General features: G+C 37.3%; 1 protein-coding gene across 1 annotated transcript in view; it reads right to left on the bottom strand.

The window, feature by feature from the left end:
• Nucleotides 1–18,185, bottom strand: part of PRKD3 (protein kinase D3) — a 49,545-nt gene that overhangs the window by 3,275 nt on the left and 28,085 nt on the right. Inside the window, exons 9-18 of the mRNA XM_026844393.1 lie at nucleotides 17,263–17,386; nucleotides 13,854–13,931; nucleotides 11,957–12,233; nucleotides 8,160–8,212; nucleotides 7,720–7,792; nucleotides 4,569–4,675; nucleotides 3,869–4,030; nucleotides 3,286–3,384; nucleotides 1,460–1,727; nucleotides 474–559 (exon numbers count right to left, since the gene is read on the bottom strand). Coding sequence (XP_026700194.1) covers nucleotides 474–559; nucleotides 1,460–1,727; nucleotides 3,286–3,384; nucleotides 3,869–4,030; nucleotides 4,569–4,675; nucleotides 7,720–7,792; nucleotides 8,160–8,212; nucleotides 11,957–12,233; nucleotides 13,854–13,931; nucleotides 17,263–17,386 — 1,327 coding nt within the window. The remainder of the gene's footprint in view (nucleotides 1–473; nucleotides 560–1,459; nucleotides 1,728–3,285; nucleotides 3,385–3,868; nucleotides 4,031–4,568; nucleotides 4,676–7,719; nucleotides 7,793–8,159; nucleotides 8,213–11,956; nucleotides 12,234–13,853; nucleotides 13,932–17,262; nucleotides 17,387–18,185) is intronic.

Here is an 18,185-nt window from a genome sequence, read left to right as displayed (position 1 = left end):
GCATACAGTATTGTGAAACCACTGTGAAGGGAACCCGTGCTAAAGCAGCAGATAAATTCCATTCCAAACAATTCTGTTCTAGAAAGACTACAAGTTATAGCACACACCATCTTGTGTGTCCACTTCAGTACAGAACAATGTATTCTGATTTCATTGGGGCTCCATGCACTCGTCACTGCCTGCATTCAGGAGAGGTGCCAGAGAGTATAACTCTATGCTGGGTGTCAGACAGAAAGAAAGGGGCAGGAGAGACAGCAAGACAAAATTTTCCTTGAGGAAAGGAGCCATCAACAGGTGGGCAGAATCCTGGATCACATAAAATGTAAAGCTAAAACCAGAAATACTCAGGCCACCATGAATGGCTGTTAACTGACTTTGATAGTAGCAGTTTTAATAAGCCTCTGAGGGATTTAATCCCCAAAAAATCATTATTCTCCCATTATAAACATAGTGAAAAAGGCAGATGGATTTACCTGTAACCATGGGTGACTAAGGGATTTGTCAACACTGAAACGTTTTCTCATCTTCACTTGAAGCAAATTGTTTATTAAATCAATGGCTGACAAAGAAGAACAAAACAAAAAGTATATTGTTTAAATACTAATCACCTCTTATCACTCACATGCTGCAGTGAAAGTGAATTTTTGTATATGTGTATATATATATATCCTACTGAACTCCTTTAAACTTAATCAAGCTCTTGAATTTTATACTTAGCTTTGCTTATGTTAAATGAGGCTACAAAATAGGTATGGGGTTCCCATAATGCTTTGATAAAAACACTAACAGCATTATTGTATTACTCATTAATTTTTTTCCCTACTGATTTTGTGATTTTCAGAAGTGCCTAAATAACTTGAGCACAATCCTGTGTTTCAAAATGATGCAGGTACTTCCACTATTGTATGCCTTTGTGTATGTCCTTCCACATCTACCTGTGTGTTAATCATGTATACATTACTAGTAACAAAGCTGGCACTGGAGAGCTCCAGAGACCAACCTTGTAAACTAGCTTGTTCAGACCTGACATTTAGATCCAGGTTTTGTTTCACTTGCCTACATACAAAACTGAAACTCCAGATCCAACTCTGAACCATTTCTGTTATTATAGTTCAGATAAAGTATGTTTTTACATCAGCATTCAACAAATACACATTATTTAACTTTTCATTGAGAATATGGGGAAGTTTCAGGTTATTCATCCCACTCTTCATGCATGCAATTTTTTCTTGCTAAATCTATTGGCTCCTCCTGCCATGAAAGTGATCTAAACCATTATATTTGGCAATTTATCTTTCACAAATATATCCCAACTCATATTTATCCATTTTGGCATTGTCTACTAAACTCAAACTATCAATAATTCTTACTTCCTATCTGAATAAGCCTTAAAGTTTAAGCACTTGAATGCATTATCTACATATAAAGACATTCTAACAGAGAAAATTCATTTCTTTACCTTCACTAGAAATTTCCTTCCAAGGATTTGGTGGGTACATAAATGCTGCATTTTGAATCTGATCATTTATATCCTCATCTTCATTAAATGGGAATGTACCACTAAGGCTCACATAGACAATAACTCCTACTGACCACATGTCTAGAGAGCGATTGTAACCTTTACTCCTGAGCACTTCAGGGGCAAGATAAGCAGGTGTCCCCACCACAGAGCGCCTGAAAGATTTTTCACCAATGATACGTGCAAAGCCAAAATCACACAGCTTTACCTGCAAAAGAAATACATTTTAAACTGAGAAATCTCTCCTTGATCTCCAAAGTATGCTACTGCTCAAGACCAGAGTGGTACTTGATACCCCTTCTGCCATTATTTAAACATTGTATACATTAAAACTAAGACAAAACATTATGTAAGCAAGCCCGTTAAGGTTTTAGGTTGCTGGTTTCACAGACTGAGGTTCAACCATGCTTCAGGCCAAGACCTGAACTGGCCTTGCACAGATTCAGGTCTGAGGCAGCCTGTGCAGTACATGGCAACAAGTGTGCAGATAAGGACACAATACTTGATTCCAAGCTCAGCTCATTCCCAGAGGCAAATCCACACCCTCACAAGGCACAGAACCAAAATTTAGAAAGCACATGAATCCCAGCCAGATCACATTCCTCTTAACAATATTCCTCAAACTGGAGGCTTCTGCTACACAGAAATCAAAACAATAAGGTTTAGCTAGAACTTGGACCCAGCCAGCTCTGGACAGAACAGTTCAATACTCATCCAGGTAAAAGCAGCAACAACTGGTGCCTGCACTGATGTTCAAATCCTGATGGCTCTGGGATGGTTCCCTAACTTAACACAGCAGGCACTTGTACAGATAAAAGGATCCAGATCAAGTCCAGCGCTAACCCCAAGTTAATAAGCCCTCCGCTAATAAGAAAGAGCAATGTACTAAAGGCATACAAAGTGACTCTCCAAAAGTTCACTCCACTTTACATTAATGTCACAGAACTGGAAGCAATTCCCTGATGTTGCCTAGCAGCTTTTAGTTTTTTTTATATACTCCACAAAAAACATAATAAGGTAATTAATAAGGCATCTAAGATACTTAGGATCTTTAGATACTAAGACATCTAAATACTAAGCTAAGGTAATAGTTGACTGGGGTAAGTGTTGACAGAACCTAAATACTAATATTGCTGAACAGCATTTCTCTTACAGAAATAAGCTATTTAGTTTATATTACATACTGAAGATGAAGGTCCCTGAGCAAGACTAGTGATAAATGGTCTTGTTCAGTCCCTCTTTACAATAGCTCATAAGCAACACAGACAAGAGCAAGGAAGGGAAGGAGATGCACAACAGTGAAGAAATTGTTTCTCAGGGTCAAACAGCACTGGCACAGAAACAATGACCAGTCTTGAAGCTTCTAGTCCTGTGCCTTTTCCACTTGAATAATTCTCACTAATCCAGAACACCAAATTTCCATGCACTCTTCGCAAGCATAAAAACAGATGCAGTCTACACAGCCTTTTGCTAAGTGCTGGCAGTAGTTGTACTTCTCAGGCTCCTTGGAAGAAACAATGCTGGTGCACAGTACTGTTGTGAGACATGATCCATGTCTGAGGGGAAAGAAACTGAAACAGACCATTGAGCATAAAGCTAGGCTAAGAGTTGGAAGGAAGAAAAAACAAACACAGTACTTGTAGTTCAAGTAATTCTAGACCAAATTGAACAATCCCACAAGAGGTCACTTTAAGCTACAATGCCTGTATTTCTTTCAAAAAAGAACAATTAAAAGTGATGAAAAGTATTTTTCAGTCTTCACTCACTTGAGGAAATGGCTCTGCTGATGCTAGTAGTACATTTTCTGGTTTTAAATCACAGTGCACAATATTCTTGAAGTGTAAGTTCCTCAACGCAACAAGTATCTACCAAAAGGAAAGAAGATTTTCAGAACTATTCAAGCAGATCTGAAAGTGTCAAAAGCCACACACACTGACCAATACAGTAATTGGTATCAACAGAGTCATCAAGAATTGCACTCATAAATACAGTGCAAGTACTATTTTTTCAGTCTATCAATACTTGGAACTGATGGGGGTTATTTTCCTGGTTTTGGTGGTTTTTTTTTTTTCCCCTCCTCCCTCTCTGCCTTTTGAATGCCTTCTGCTTTGACATACATTTTGGATATCCATAATGTTATATCTTGGGAAAGAAAGACAAAAACAAAAAAAAAAACATAATTAACATTCAAAATTCCTTCCATGTTTATTCAACTTTTATTAGATGTGCAGCTCTCCGTGCTATCTCTATTAAATAATACAGAAAAAACCTTCTCCAAACTCCATTCTCATACAATTAAAAAGGACAAATCTAGCCATTCCACTCAAAGTAGAGAGACTGAATGCCAACCTGAGTGACCATGAACTTTGTTATGCGTTCTGGAAGTCGACTTTTCTCACTAGAAAGAATCATCTCTAGCATATCCCCGTGCAGCTTTTCCATCACAACAAAGACCCGTTCTGGGGTTTCAAACATACATTCCAGGTTCACAATCCCAGGGTGGTGCAAATTCTAAAATAAAGTAGTATAGGTACATCACTAAAATAAAACAGTATGAAATACCCTGAATTACACAGAAATGTTGTATCACAAATCACAAAGCAGTTTCTTGAAACAAAACATCAACCCATAAAATAAGCCAATTATCACTATTAAGACTAATTTAACACAAATTATCTGTAATGATTAATAGTACAGTTGGTACACTCAGTATCTTAAGTAGAGAACATGCTAGAATAACACTCAGATTGAGAAGTCGGTAGTGGAAGACAGCAAAAAATAACACAGAGTTTCTTGCTACCTGAGGGAGACAACATGGAGCCAAAGTACATGTCTTCAGTAGATCCCCTATATGGAGTAGATACCACCCCCAAGTTATCAACTCTACCAAATACTCAGAAATTTCCACCCTTCTAAGATTCCCTCTTACAAAAAGACTCAGAAGTCATACACAGATCTATAAATCAATTCAGAGCACCCACACACATTACAAAAGTCTCATTAATGGCTTGAGACAAAACTTCAATGTGATCCAAAAATACTTTTGTACCTGGAGAATGGCTACTTCATTACGAAGCTGACTTTCCTGCTTAGTTGGAAACCTCATCTTGTCAATGACTTTGATAGCCACATCTCTTCCAGTCTTCCTGTGTTTTCCTAAACAGAAAGGCAACGTCAGCCACCAAGAGGCAGAAGCAATTAACAGCTATGAAACACTACAGCAGAAATAACTTTCTGCAGAAACAAATATATCCTGGACAAGCGTACAATACTACTGTATTTATATTTAAAATTGCAACTGGTATGAGTAACAAGAAGCGATCAGCCTCAACAGGAGTGTTGTAGATAAATTTAAACTAGTTATACTCTGCTGTCAGGTATTTACATTGACATTAGATGTATTAGGTGAAGTTCTTGCTTGTGCAAGGGACTTGTACGTCAGCGAGTAATACCTACTCCCAAAGAACATTGCCTCTCTTCTCTAAAACAACAGCAGCAAAACCATTCACAACCATTGTGAAGAGAGATCTACAAGTCTTCTCTAGTTGTTTCATACTTTCATGGGGTCCACATGCACAGGAAATTATATATCTAATACTGTATGGGAACATGAGAGTAATTATGTGCCATGAAGAACAACACGTTAACACCCAGAGGCACTCTGTTGTGATCAAAAAGCTCTAAAAGGTTGTGGTAAGAAAAAAAAATATGCTGATAGCACCAGATAACCTGCATCAGCTGAGATGCATTCTGCAATACAGAGATAGGATGTTTCAAGTGCTAAGTTAGTAGCTGTAAATGCCTACCCAGCTTCTCCACAACTGCTAAACTGACTTCTGTCATATTCACATCAGAGAGGTTAATGGGATCACACACTGCAAGACCCTCATGAGACATTTAATACTAAACTAATATAGTACCACAACTCTGCACCAAAGAAAAAAAAGTCACTGTCTGCTTAGTGAAGGGTTTGGAAGCCATTTTAGGAAAAGGGATGATACACACAGCTACGTGCAAGCAGCACGAAGGACTCTACTGGCACTGCTACGGGAAGTCCAGCTATGCCTCCTTGCTGGGTGGTTACCCAGTCAGGCCTCACCTGCTGCTCTGCAGTCAGTTCTGGTGGCCAGGGCTTAGGCAGGCACAGGAATTGCTCCAAAGGCTGCTGCGCCAAGCAACTAATGCGCCTGCCTTAAACATCATCATGAATAAAGGGTCAAAACCAGGCTTATCTCCACCGGATGAAGTAAGGCAGCTAATGGAGACATCACTCAAGGTCCAAGAGGGTTTATGAGTTTACCAAATAGAACTAACAATTGAGAGCAAAAAATAAATTTTAAAATGATTACACATTAGCAGAAATACCATCAATTACCAACTAGATGCAAAACCCAGATGACAAATGCTAGATTGCAAGAGAATGTAAAGCAGAACTACCAAACTAACAAAACACCTAACTACAGAAGCTAGACTAGAGCCAAAAACTGAAAGTAAAGAGAGATTAACAGAAAAACAGCTTGAAAATTCCTTTTCTTAAGTAAAACACAACTAACCAGGTTTCAGTGCCAGTTTTACATCAATAAGAAACTGTCAAGAAAGGGCTTTTTTTTCTGTCTCCATCTTTCAGACCCTTCAAATCTAACCAAAATAGGAAAAGCAGAGGGAAACTATTCTCAAAGAAGCAAGAGCTGGATGTCAATACCTCATAACTTCTTAATTTACAATTTATAAATTGTGTCGAGAATAAAAGACACCACACAAAAAAACAAAACAAAACAAAAAAAAAACAACTAACAAACAAAAAATCCCCACAACAATGAAAGCAACTTGGTTTTACCTATATTTGTTTAAATAGAAGGTTTTGTTACCATTATTTCAGTAAGCCTACACAAGTGGGAAAAAGCCAATATTAGAAGTTACCACATCTAGTCTCCCCAAACACCAGCAACAATTAAGTAGTTTGCAGAAACAGCATAAGAATATTCTTTTTATACTCTCATTTTGCTCTTCCAGCTTGTGATTTTATCTTAAGAAACTGAGTATGCATATCCTATGTTTCAAGGCACCATTAAGTGAAAGCCTTTTATAAGCATTTATTATGTTTATAAGCATTTATAAGTATTGAATCATGCAAAATACCAAGCTGAGATTTATCTAAAAGGCAATTTAGGAGAGTATATACAGAAATAAAACCAAAACATTAAAAATATTGCCTGCATTTGTGCATGTTCTATTCCTAAAAGAAGCAGCACACAGATTCCCACTATGCTTTACAAAGAGAGAGGAAAAAAGTAGACCTCTCTCAAGAGTGATATAAAACTAGACCATCAAACTGGATTTTAAACAAACAGTTCAGAAGTAATAAAATATTTAACTACACAATTGACACACAGAAAAATCACAGACACAATGCATCCTGACTAGAAAGACGACAGAAGCAGAAAGGTTACCACTTTTAAATCATTATCACTTTTTTTTTCTTTCCAGATTTATGGTCTGTGGTTTTCTCAACACTTGAGATATAACACATAGGATAAAAAAACATTTAAAAATTAAAAATAGAGAGAAACAGAGTTCACATAATGCATTTCTAGTATTTCTTCTACTACAAATAATAATAGATTTTAAAAACTAAATGATAATACTACATTTAAAACCTAAAACTGAGACCTCTTGACAAAGATGTCTGCTGACAGAAATCTGTAGAGAAACTGTTTGCATAAAGTATGTCAATGCTTGCATAAATACTGCCAAACTATAAACTGTATTTTTCTTATTGCTTTTGGCCACATCTCTCAGATACATTAAAAACAGCTATAACTGACAGTCTCCTTAAATACATGACTTATAATACTATATTATACAGAGCACAGTGTTAAAATTTGCATTAAAATGATTAAAAATCATTAACCAAGGCCAAATTCTGACTAAAGACTGATTTGTATTTAACTGTGGTCAAAATGCAATGCATATTCCAAACCAATTTTGATGCCAATGCAATACTCCAAATGCAAATGAAGAACTATAAGAAATACTGTACATAAAACTGCAGAGACACAGTAATCCAAACAAAACTTCTAACAAGATAAACTGCACCTAGACATTCTAAATACAGCTAAGTAAATATGAAATGGCTAATTATATCAAGCAGACAGACATTCTACCTTAATAAACACATAATGGAATCTAATGTAATTTACCTCCATATACAATACCAAACTGACCAGAACCCAGCACTTCATCAGCAAATATTTGGTACACAGAGCTGATATCCTAATGTGTGAAAAAAAGAAATCACAAATATCAGGAATAATCAAAATGTTCATTAATACTGGCTAAACTGTATTACATTTGACATTAATCCAACTCTGTAAAGGATGTCACTGTTACTCTGAATGGAGTGGAAAAACTCAGCAAGCTTTCCCTGAAGAGCATCTACTTAGCTGCACTATAAATGAGGACATACAGTCATACAAACTAACAGCTGTGCCAGGTTAAGTAGGCTTCTTCCTGTATATAATAAAGACTTCTTGAGCTACAATACCCTCACACTGCTTTCTCATACTGACCATGTTACTATCAATTACTTTGTAATACCCAGGTAAATAAACACCATTATTATACAGTGCGCATAACTCACCACATTCTCTTGGACCTGGCAGTTTGACACAGAGATGCTGAGAGATAACTCTTCTGCAATGAAGAAGACATAACTGAGTAAGTAAATAGGAAGGGTAGGCTTTTTCTAGTAAAAAAGGGAAAAAAAAACCCACAAAACAAACAAAAAAACGTTTACTGACTTTTAACCGAGCCATAGTGAAAAGATTTTTTTATTGATTTTCTGAAGAAACATCATACCCTACAACTCAGGTTTCACAGATTGATTAAATAATGATTAAAGAGTGATTTATCATTATCATAATCGTATAATTAATCAAAGAATGATTAAATAATTCACAGATTGATTTAATTAAATTAAAACCCTGGGATTTTTCTGGGATTATATATCACCGCTTACAAAAACAGTAAAACAGTACAAGTGTTTACACAATAGAGAGTTTGGGAACCAAAAGCAATATTAATGGCAATTGTATCAGAGTTCATTAAACTACTAAGAATATCTGGTAGTATATAGAAAAATACTGGGCAAAGGACCAGCTAGATCCCTTATAGTCAAATGAATGTGGTTACTAATTTTCTGTGACATCAAGATATACAGAATTAATGCATAAGAAAAGGAAACAAATCAAGCAAAGCAAGTAACAGAAGACCTGATAATTTAAAAAAGCAATAAAACTCATAATATAAACAATCTTTGTTTCATGGATAAACTACAGAAGCGTATCAATCTTTAGAATTTAAGAGCACATCTAGGAAGTGTAATTTGCAAGTAAAAGCACCAGAAAAAGATACAGAAATTTTCAGCCTGTAGAAGATGTTGACATGAATTTTTCATTACAGGAATAACATTATGATGCACAAACAAAAGGCAATATGTCAAGGAAGGCAGAAAACACCCTCTTCCTTTGACTTCCAAGACAGAGGTGAAACATCTCAGACAAATGGACACCTATCTTTTGTTAACTTCCAAAAAAAAGGTAGAACAAATTCACCTACTAGGTAGATAGAAGATATAATGTAGATTTAATAGCACTTTGAAAAGAGCCTTTATCACTTTATCTAGGAAGAATCTTCAACTTAAACACAATTTCAGAGAATGAAGAAAACATCTGTATTTGATTTTTGCCACTTGTGCTTTATCTCAAAGAAGGAATGTACAGACTTAAGATAGAAACAAATACTAGTTCTCAAAGACACTCTGAATACTGCATCTGAAGTACAAACTGGAGTTACAGCTTTCCATATGTCTACTGATTATTGACTATAATCAAGTCTGCACTGGAGTAACAGTACAGAACACAAGGAAAACCAAGAAAGGCAGCAGACTAAAAAGTTACTAAGACCAACACAAACTGCAGCAAAGTTGAAACAAGGTAACTACAAAATGAAGATAGACTTTTTGAAATTGCTTAAAGAGAACACACTGAACCCTTCTCCACAGATGGCTACACAAAACAGTATCTGGTATGTAGAGATTGTTACTCCCACCAAATAAATGATTTTTTCTAGTGCCTGAAATGCGTAAGAATAGGGACTGAAAAATTGTCACTTCTGAAGAAATCAGTAATGCCAGGATTCAACATGTAATCTATTTCAGGTAACAGTTTACTAATTTTCTCTATTTCAGCTCAAACATCCCACAAAGAAACATCCCACCCCAAACACCAGCTACAAGGTCAGAAAAGACTCTCTCTCATACATGAGACTAGAAGAACATCCTCATTTCTAGCTACTTTATGGCCAGAATGTGGTATAAATTGACTAGTTAGTGTCTTGTGGACATTTTGGCACTATAAATTCCCTGCTGCTGCAAATATTTCAAGCACTAGCAACATCTCCCTCCTTTTTCTGGTCTTTTTATTTAAAAGAACATATTTGAGGCTTTGGGGGCTTTGTTTTTGTAACTAAAAGTTTAATTTTCTTAAATGCTCTTAGGACATCGCATGGCTCATAATGTGTAGAAAGAAGAGGGATAAATGGACATTTAGTGTGGGCTCTTTAGGATTCGAAAATGTTTAAGAATATGTAAATGCCACTCCACAACTCCCACAATCCTAAACATGCTAAAATACTGCCTCTCAGTATCTACCCTTGCAGGTCTACTCCCTACCACTGTCACATTTTAATATAAAAATGTTATTATTTATATCTGAAAAAAATACTGATTTTGGAAAAAGCAACTGTCTTTGCAAGTCTCAGCAGCAATAAACCTTAGGTTCTAGAAAACAAAGAGAGCTTTGGTATATAAATGGGCTGCATCAAGAGAAGTGTGGGCAGCAGATTGACGGAGGCAATTCTCCCCCTCTACTCCACTCTCATAAGATCCCACCTGGAATCCTGTGCCCAGCTCTGGGACCCCCAGCATAATAAGGACATGGACTCCCTTGAGTGGGTCCAGAGGAGGCTACAAAGATGATCAGGGGAGTGCAGCACCTCCCTGATGAGGACAGGCTGAGAGAGCTGTGGTTGTTCAGCCCGGAGAAGAGAAGGCTCTGGGGAGACCTTATAGCAGCCTTCCAGTACTTAAAAGGGGCTACAGGAAAGATGGGGAGGGACTTTTCACACAGGCACGTAGTGACAGGACAAGGCATAATGGTTTTAAACTGAAAGAGGTTAGATTTAGATTAGAAATAAGGAAGAAATTATTCACTGTGAGGATGGTGAGGCACTGGAACAGGTTGCCCAGAGAGGCTGTGGCTGCCCCCTCCCTGGAAGTGTTCAAGGCCAGGCTGGACGGGGCTTTGAGCGACCTGGTCTGGTGGAAAGTGTCCCTGTCCATGGCAGGGGGGCTGGAGCTAGATGGTCTTTAATGTCCCCTCCAACCCAAATCATTCTGTGATGATATATATATTTCAAACTAAGAATTTCATATCAGAAGCAGCATTTTACGTATATATAAAGACAGTTATGAGGTGCCATGTAATAGATATGTTTCCTCTCTGTAATCAAATACACATACCAGTACTGGCATTTCATAGTTTACCATTTCAGACCATGGTTGCATTTTCAGAAAGTGCCTTTACCTCAGCATGTTCATGTTCTTAACCATCACCGATGCAGAGTAGCCAGGTATCAGAGACAGATACGCTAATCTGCATATTTTACTAAAAGAAGATTAAGGAGTAGCTGCAAGATTAACGGAAACTAAAGAATGAAAGCATAAATCTCAGTACAGAATGTGAACAAATGTTCTTGCAAGGAACAAGGCATCTTAAGAGAAAGAAAACTATATATAGTTTAGTGGAGCCCTGATAATGAATATGATCCTATGCCAGACAAAATAAGGGAGAGCAGATGCATAGAAAGAAGAATAGGGTACTTTTTATTATGACCCACAACTCAGCAAAAGTCCATTCCATCACTGGCAGTATTTACATTGCATCACTAACTCCTCTTAGCTACTGGTATCTCAGACTTTTAGAAAGATATACAGCAGATAATGTTTAAAAGCATCCAAATTTAGTTCTTTCAGAGTGTATGTACATAATCTGATTTATTTATATATTAGAAATATATAAACTATGGTCCCTTTTAACATCCAGCAATTACGTGTGAGTTCTTAATGCTCCTCCAGTAAAGCTCTACAATATGCATTCATATTGTAAACCTGACTCTTTACTACTACTTCCTGCTACAACAGATGAAAGGATTTGTCCACCCTCCACAAACCTGAGTGTCACTTTTTAGAGACTTGTAGAAAATTATGGACCCAATTTAACAGCCAATACTTCACTCTAAATAAGCACTTTTCTAAAAGGAATCTCTAACATTAACAGCTTTAAAATATGAATAATAGTGCCTTGTCTGCCTGCTTACTGTGATCTTTTCCTTGTCCTGCAGCAGTGCAAACGCTAGCTTGAGGAGTGACTGGCATCAAAGCCTGACGAATGGCTTTCTCCCAGCCCTGAGCTACGTCAAGTCCAACTCCGGTGGCAGCAAGAACAGGACTGTGATGACTGCTGCCATTGTTTTCGCCAACAAAGTACACCATCGTGTCAGTGATGATCTCAAAACAGTATGGGTTGCTGCCCTGCACCACATTTGAAAAATCTCGAGGCTGAGTCACCTGGAGAATTTCTGAAAGTGGAATTTCCTGAAGAAAAATATTAAAGATTAAAAAATGAAAATGCACATAATATTAATATAGTGATATTCAAGACTTAAAGTGTTTGCAAAGAAATCAAAGTAAATAAATCAAAATACCAACACCAAAATACCAAGCTTCATAACTAATGTCTAACTGTGTATGACCACTGCCCACCCATAGTTTTCTGAATTTCTCTATACAAGAGAGAGACTTCCAGCCCCATCATAGTTCTCTCTACACAACTACTATTTTCTACTCAGACAAGCTGCATTTATACTCAGCATGAGACACACCCCCACCACATACAAATGATGCACAACTATAGAATGACCCCCTGTAGTTTATACAGCTTAGCCAGAGAAGAACACAACAGGGAAAAAAAAGTGAAACAAGACAACAGTAAGAAGAGGATGTGGTTATATAAGCTAGTAAATAAGTACTGCTTCTCATATCTGAATTGTTTTGGGTAAAGATTCTCTTTCATATAGATATTAACAATTTCTGACTCCTCTGCCTTGTCAGTTTAAGATCATGGTACAAGCAGTACTAGAGAACAAATCTGAAGTAAGAAATAGTTACAAGTTCACATTAGCTGGAGGAGGACATTTCACATACATGGGAAGGTGTACAGGTACGCATCACTTGCAGGAATAGTGAACAAGCAGATGAACACTGGGCTGGCATTAGGGGGATACGAGACAGTAGCTGATTAAGATGAAGAGCAAGTAAATGTAAAGGCAAAAACTGTGAATGATTCTAACAGCAAAGACAATTAACCTGAGATTTAAGCAGTTAAAAAAAGGGGTGTAAAGGGGCAAGTCAAAGGACTAAAAGCAGTGACATAACGGAGCAACAAGCAAGGAACATATTTTACCAGCTGTGTTTTGAATGCACAGGGCAATACAAGTATCAGAGAGGTCTGAGAAGAGACTGCATTGGTCAAGATAGGGATGAAAAGGATCTGGGCAAGTTTAGCTGGGTGTACAGAGAAAAGGCTTGATCTTAGAGATGTTATAAAGGAAGAAGCTGCAAGATTTGGACCCCCACCTAAAGGTATAAGACAAGAAAGGGAAAAGTCCTGTTTATACATTCAAACACACTTTCCGAATATTCCACCACTGAACATGCTACTGTATCAACAATATGCTAAACTTATTGCTAAGCTTCATTTATGTAATGCCAGGCTGGAGAGTAAATTTGCCTCTAAATCTTGGTTGCAACTTCCAGTTGTGCAGTTCAGAATGATGTAATTTGGGTAACCTCAAAACAAAATACATTAGCATGCAAACTTTCAGTCACTACTTAAAGAATGCAAAACTCCTAGCCTTCATTAGACTGTCAGCCAAACAAATTGTCTGGTAATTGTGAAGAAAGCTTAATATGCTAGGTAATTCAGGAGAACAGTACCTGTAAAGGTAATTTGAACAGGACCTGCAAGCAGCTTCTCAGAGTTAGTCTTGGTCCTTCTCGCTTATAAAGCTTTGGCCAACAATTAACCTGGTCCCAGTTTTGATTATAAAAGATGGGGGAACAGAGATAGTCCTTATACTGCTCACAAGTACATTTCAGTTCTATAAAGCACTGAGTAAATCAAATATAACATAATTATTACTCATCATTAATTACCTTGTAATATTTTGTTCCAGATTCATTTTGAAATAGTGTGAGACATTTGCTGTCCAGTCTCCAGTAATGTCTTTTTCTCTACAAAATGCACAGTACAATAATGTAAGGAATAAATCACTGGTATATCTTTTGTTATCTGGTTATTTAAATAAGAAATGCTTTAAATTACTAAGTTAATCAATTCACATTAATCTACAGTTGCACCTTAGAGTAGATACATGAAAAAATACACTTTGGAAATTTTTTATTTTTTTTTTTTTTTTAAACCTCAAGAAGGGGCTCAGCAATTATTTTCACAAATCAGAAACAAAACATCACCTACCTTACAGTAACAGCAGTGACAACAGCACTTATCTCCTACAGGAAAAACACTTACCTAAACAGGTTTCACTTAAGGTGCATGTGCTCACAAAACCAGAATTATTTTAATTTAGTAACAATTGTGGGAGTCATGTTTTCTCCCTCTGTGCCCTCACACCAACATTAAGAGGGTTCAAGGAACGAGCAAGTGTAATAAGTCCTTAATTCTTTTGTCAACACAGAACTCTAGATGGTCAAAACCACTGTGGCAAGACAGATTATAAGGTTCAAGTGACAAAATACTGCTGGGGGGTGAGGTGGGCAGGGTTGGGTACAGAATCAAGATGAACTAAATAGCCATCTTCTGGAAGTCTCCACCAATGAGAAGTATCTTCTCCACCAAAAAGTAATATGAAAAAGCTGTTGCACATAACTGTCCTGTAATTTTAAGCAGAAGAATGTCCCTCAAAACAAAGAAGCTTTTCAAAAGCTAATATGGCTATATGAATCTAGCTTTCTTTTCTTGCACCATGCTCATATAGTTAGAAATCCATTTTCATTTTTCTGTGACAAAAATCCAACACCTTTAACTCTGGCCTAGGATGACGAAGTTCAAAACATAATGCAGCAGAACTGAAATCACTTAAATCATGAGGAAGCTAAGACTATCTGTAGGAGTTAAGACAAAGAAAGCTAGGTCATGAATGGGTTTAACTAAATGGAATTCCCAGGTAGCACTGAATGGAAACTGCGTGAAAGTATGAGGGTGAACCTGTCCTTTGGAAATATATGCTTTTTATTAAACTATGAATCAGAGAAGACTTGGGGGAGGGGAGTGTATGGAATTAAGGAAGAGGTTGGTAACTCGCTCAGAAATTCAAAATCTGCCCATATCCTATTCTGAGGAAGGATGGGCTCAGAATGAGGAAAAGAATACAGACGACAATATAGAAACTTCTTATTATAAAGGGTGAAATATCTTGTTATCTAGGGTCAGCAAGAAGCTGAAGATATTGCTGTTAAAATTAACCTCTTGGGAACTGATAGAAAGCTGAAGTTGTTTCAGGAATAGGAAATAGTCTAACATTGCTGAGAGCAGAGCAGTCAAGGAAAACAGACAATGTTGTAATGCCTAATACAGAAGTCTCCCCCCACTAGGAAGCTCTATGAGATCTGGCTTGCCTGAAGGTATCTTGCTTTGGCGCAGAATACTCCATTTGAATGGCCTTTTTCAGTAGGTGTCACCTAGGTAGTAGCCAGACTGACAGATAAAATAAAAATAAAATCAAACTAAGCTAAGGTGTACAATCTGAGCACCATTCTATGAGAAGGTTCAAAAAAGTTCATGGGAATATGTACTGGCTGCATGGGAAGATTAAAGCAGAGCCAAATACCAGGTCTGCCCTGAACAGTTCTGCTAGACTTTACAACTCTGTATGCTACCTGGCCTTAATTCTTCCATAGCCAGCTGATAACTGTCCATTAAGCAGCCTTGGTTGGAATCTCATCTGAAATATGCTAGATACTTATTTTGGTTTGTGATAAATACATCTAGGTATTAAAAAAACTGTACTTTGAAGTAGTATTTTGTAAGACAGTTTCTTACAGACCACTTGCAGTGGTCTGTTTAGTTCACAAACACTACAGTAACCTGAGCTGACTAGTATCACTCCTAAGCTTGATTTCAGCAGAACTTAAATGATTTTGCTTCTCTAAATTCCTCAAGTCCCCTTCAGACTCCTGTGTAGAGGCAAAGAACGCAAAAGTATTTACACATCCTTTCACAAACAGTCTCAGTGTGACACACTGTGCTTCACAAGATTTGAGAACTTTTTGACTTCATCCTTTTCATTCATCTACCAAAAGACAAAAGGATTCACTCCCTCACATCAGACAACTTAAGGAATCCAGTTATTCTTCCATCTTCCTCCTCGATACACAAAACCAAGGAGCTTGCCTAAGAAGGTTCAATTACAAGATCATTATTGGTAGCAATAGGATAAACAACGTAGTCTTTCTGGAAGATGCTAGCATACCCAAGGACATACAGCAAAGCCAAAACTCTTTCTTTCACTGACATCAAGAGGAATATTGAGCTTGGGGGAGATACTGTTCAATAACACTTTTAGATAGAGTGAATTGCTAGAGGAATGAAGAGCTCTCCTATCTACACATAAATATTTACAAACACCTAGATCATTACAATAATAGTGTCAACAGTACTCATCATTTTATAATGATTTCCACTTTTTCATGTAGTATAATAAAATCACTGATACAAACATGTGGTTCAACTGCTAAACAGAAAAAAAACATAAGCAAATCATTCCAAATTATCATCTCAGGAAAGCTGAAATCTTAAACATGCAATTCAAGCAACAGAAGGAGGACATGGACCTGTTGGAGCAAGCTCAGATGATGCCCGTGAAGATGATGGGGGGGTGGATCACCCCCCCTATGGAAACAGGTTGAGGGAGTTGGGGTTGTTCAACCTGGAGAAGAGAAGGCTCTGGGAAGACCTTATAGCAGCCTTCCAGTACTTAAAGGGGGCCTACAGGAAAGATGGGGAGGGACTTTTTACAGGGACATGTAGTGACAGGACAAGGCATAATGGCTTTAAACTGACAAAGGGTAGATTTAGATTAGATATAAAGAAAAAAATTCTTTACTGTGAGGGTGGTGAGGCACTGGAACAGGTTGCCCAGAGAAGCTGTGGCTGTCCTCTCCCTGGAAATGTTCAAGGCCAGGCTGGACGGGGCTTTGAGCAACCTGGTCTAGTGCAAGGTGTCCCTGCCCATGGCAGGGGGGTTGGAGCTAGATGGTCTTTAAGGTCCCCTCCAACCCAAACCAGTCTGTGATTCTAAGATGATTTGAAACAATTTAGAGATGCTTCTCCTTCTTAAAAGGAAGAAAGAAAAGTACTGTTCAATTGCCACATGAAGAATGTGAATAAACTAGTTTCTCCTTTGCACTGAATTTCTTTATAATAAGCATCATGGCAAAGTTATTTCAAATGATACTGTAAACCAGAATATCTAAATAAGAAAAATAAAATACACTGGTTTAAAGAAATAATTTAACAATGTAGGAAGAAACTAAAGCCACTGACCAGATTGTCTCTACTAGTATAGTGGACCATCCATCCTTCCTTCACCATTGTACTGCTCTTCCTCTTTGTGTGCTTGATTGACTGTACAACTCTCATGAGAGGAATATTATTGCTTGTTGAAGGACTGAAAAGAGATAGAACAGTTAATATTTAACAAGTTAAAATGCAATGGTAATGCAATTATACTGGTACTCCACATTTAGTCTATAATTTTCAGGAACAGACACGTTTCCTTCCTATACACATTTCATTGATAGATGACATTGATAAGGTATCTGAGCTCCCACTAGCTCTCCTACTACAAATATTGCAGTACTGAAGCTACTCTACAGAATACAGGAGAAACACAACACTGGAATGAGGACACCTACAGAAACCATCCTCCCTCAAAACAATTCTGAGACTGCTGGTCTTAATTCAGCATAAAAATATAATTAATATCAGCACTGCTATTATTTCCTCTTATCTGTGTAAGTTGACTACGCTACTTCTTAGTATTGTTATTACACCAATGAAGGTCCCTATCTAAACATACTTTCAATTTATGAAAACAGAAACAGGGATGTGTTAATTCATATCACAGCTGCACTAGAAGTTTTTAATCAATGCTCAGGGATATTAACTGTTGTGCAGACAAGGATTTGACAATCTCTAATATTCTGACAGTATCATTTGTTAAACGTACAGGTTTTAACAGCATTGAAGATGGAATCAACCAGTAAGTTGTCTGCTTAATACCAGAGCTCCTACATGTGGCACTAAGAGCAACATTTGTAAGTGCACAAAATCACAAGGTAGATTCAAAACCAAAAATGTAAGGATGCTTTAACACAGCACACAGTTACGCTGTAGAACTGGCCGCTGTGCATGCCAAAACTTTAACTGCTTCAAATACGAATGGAAAAATCCTACCTAGAGGTAGA

This window comes from Athene cunicularia (assembly GCF_003259725.1).
Source record: "Athene cunicularia isolate RWA chromosome 3 unlocalized genomic scaffold, athCun1 chr3_part1, whole genome shotgun sequence".
NCBI lineage: Eukaryota > Metazoa > Chordata > Aves > Strigiformes > Strigidae > Athene > Athene cunicularia.
This window is presented reverse-complemented; position numbering and strand designations above follow the sequence as displayed.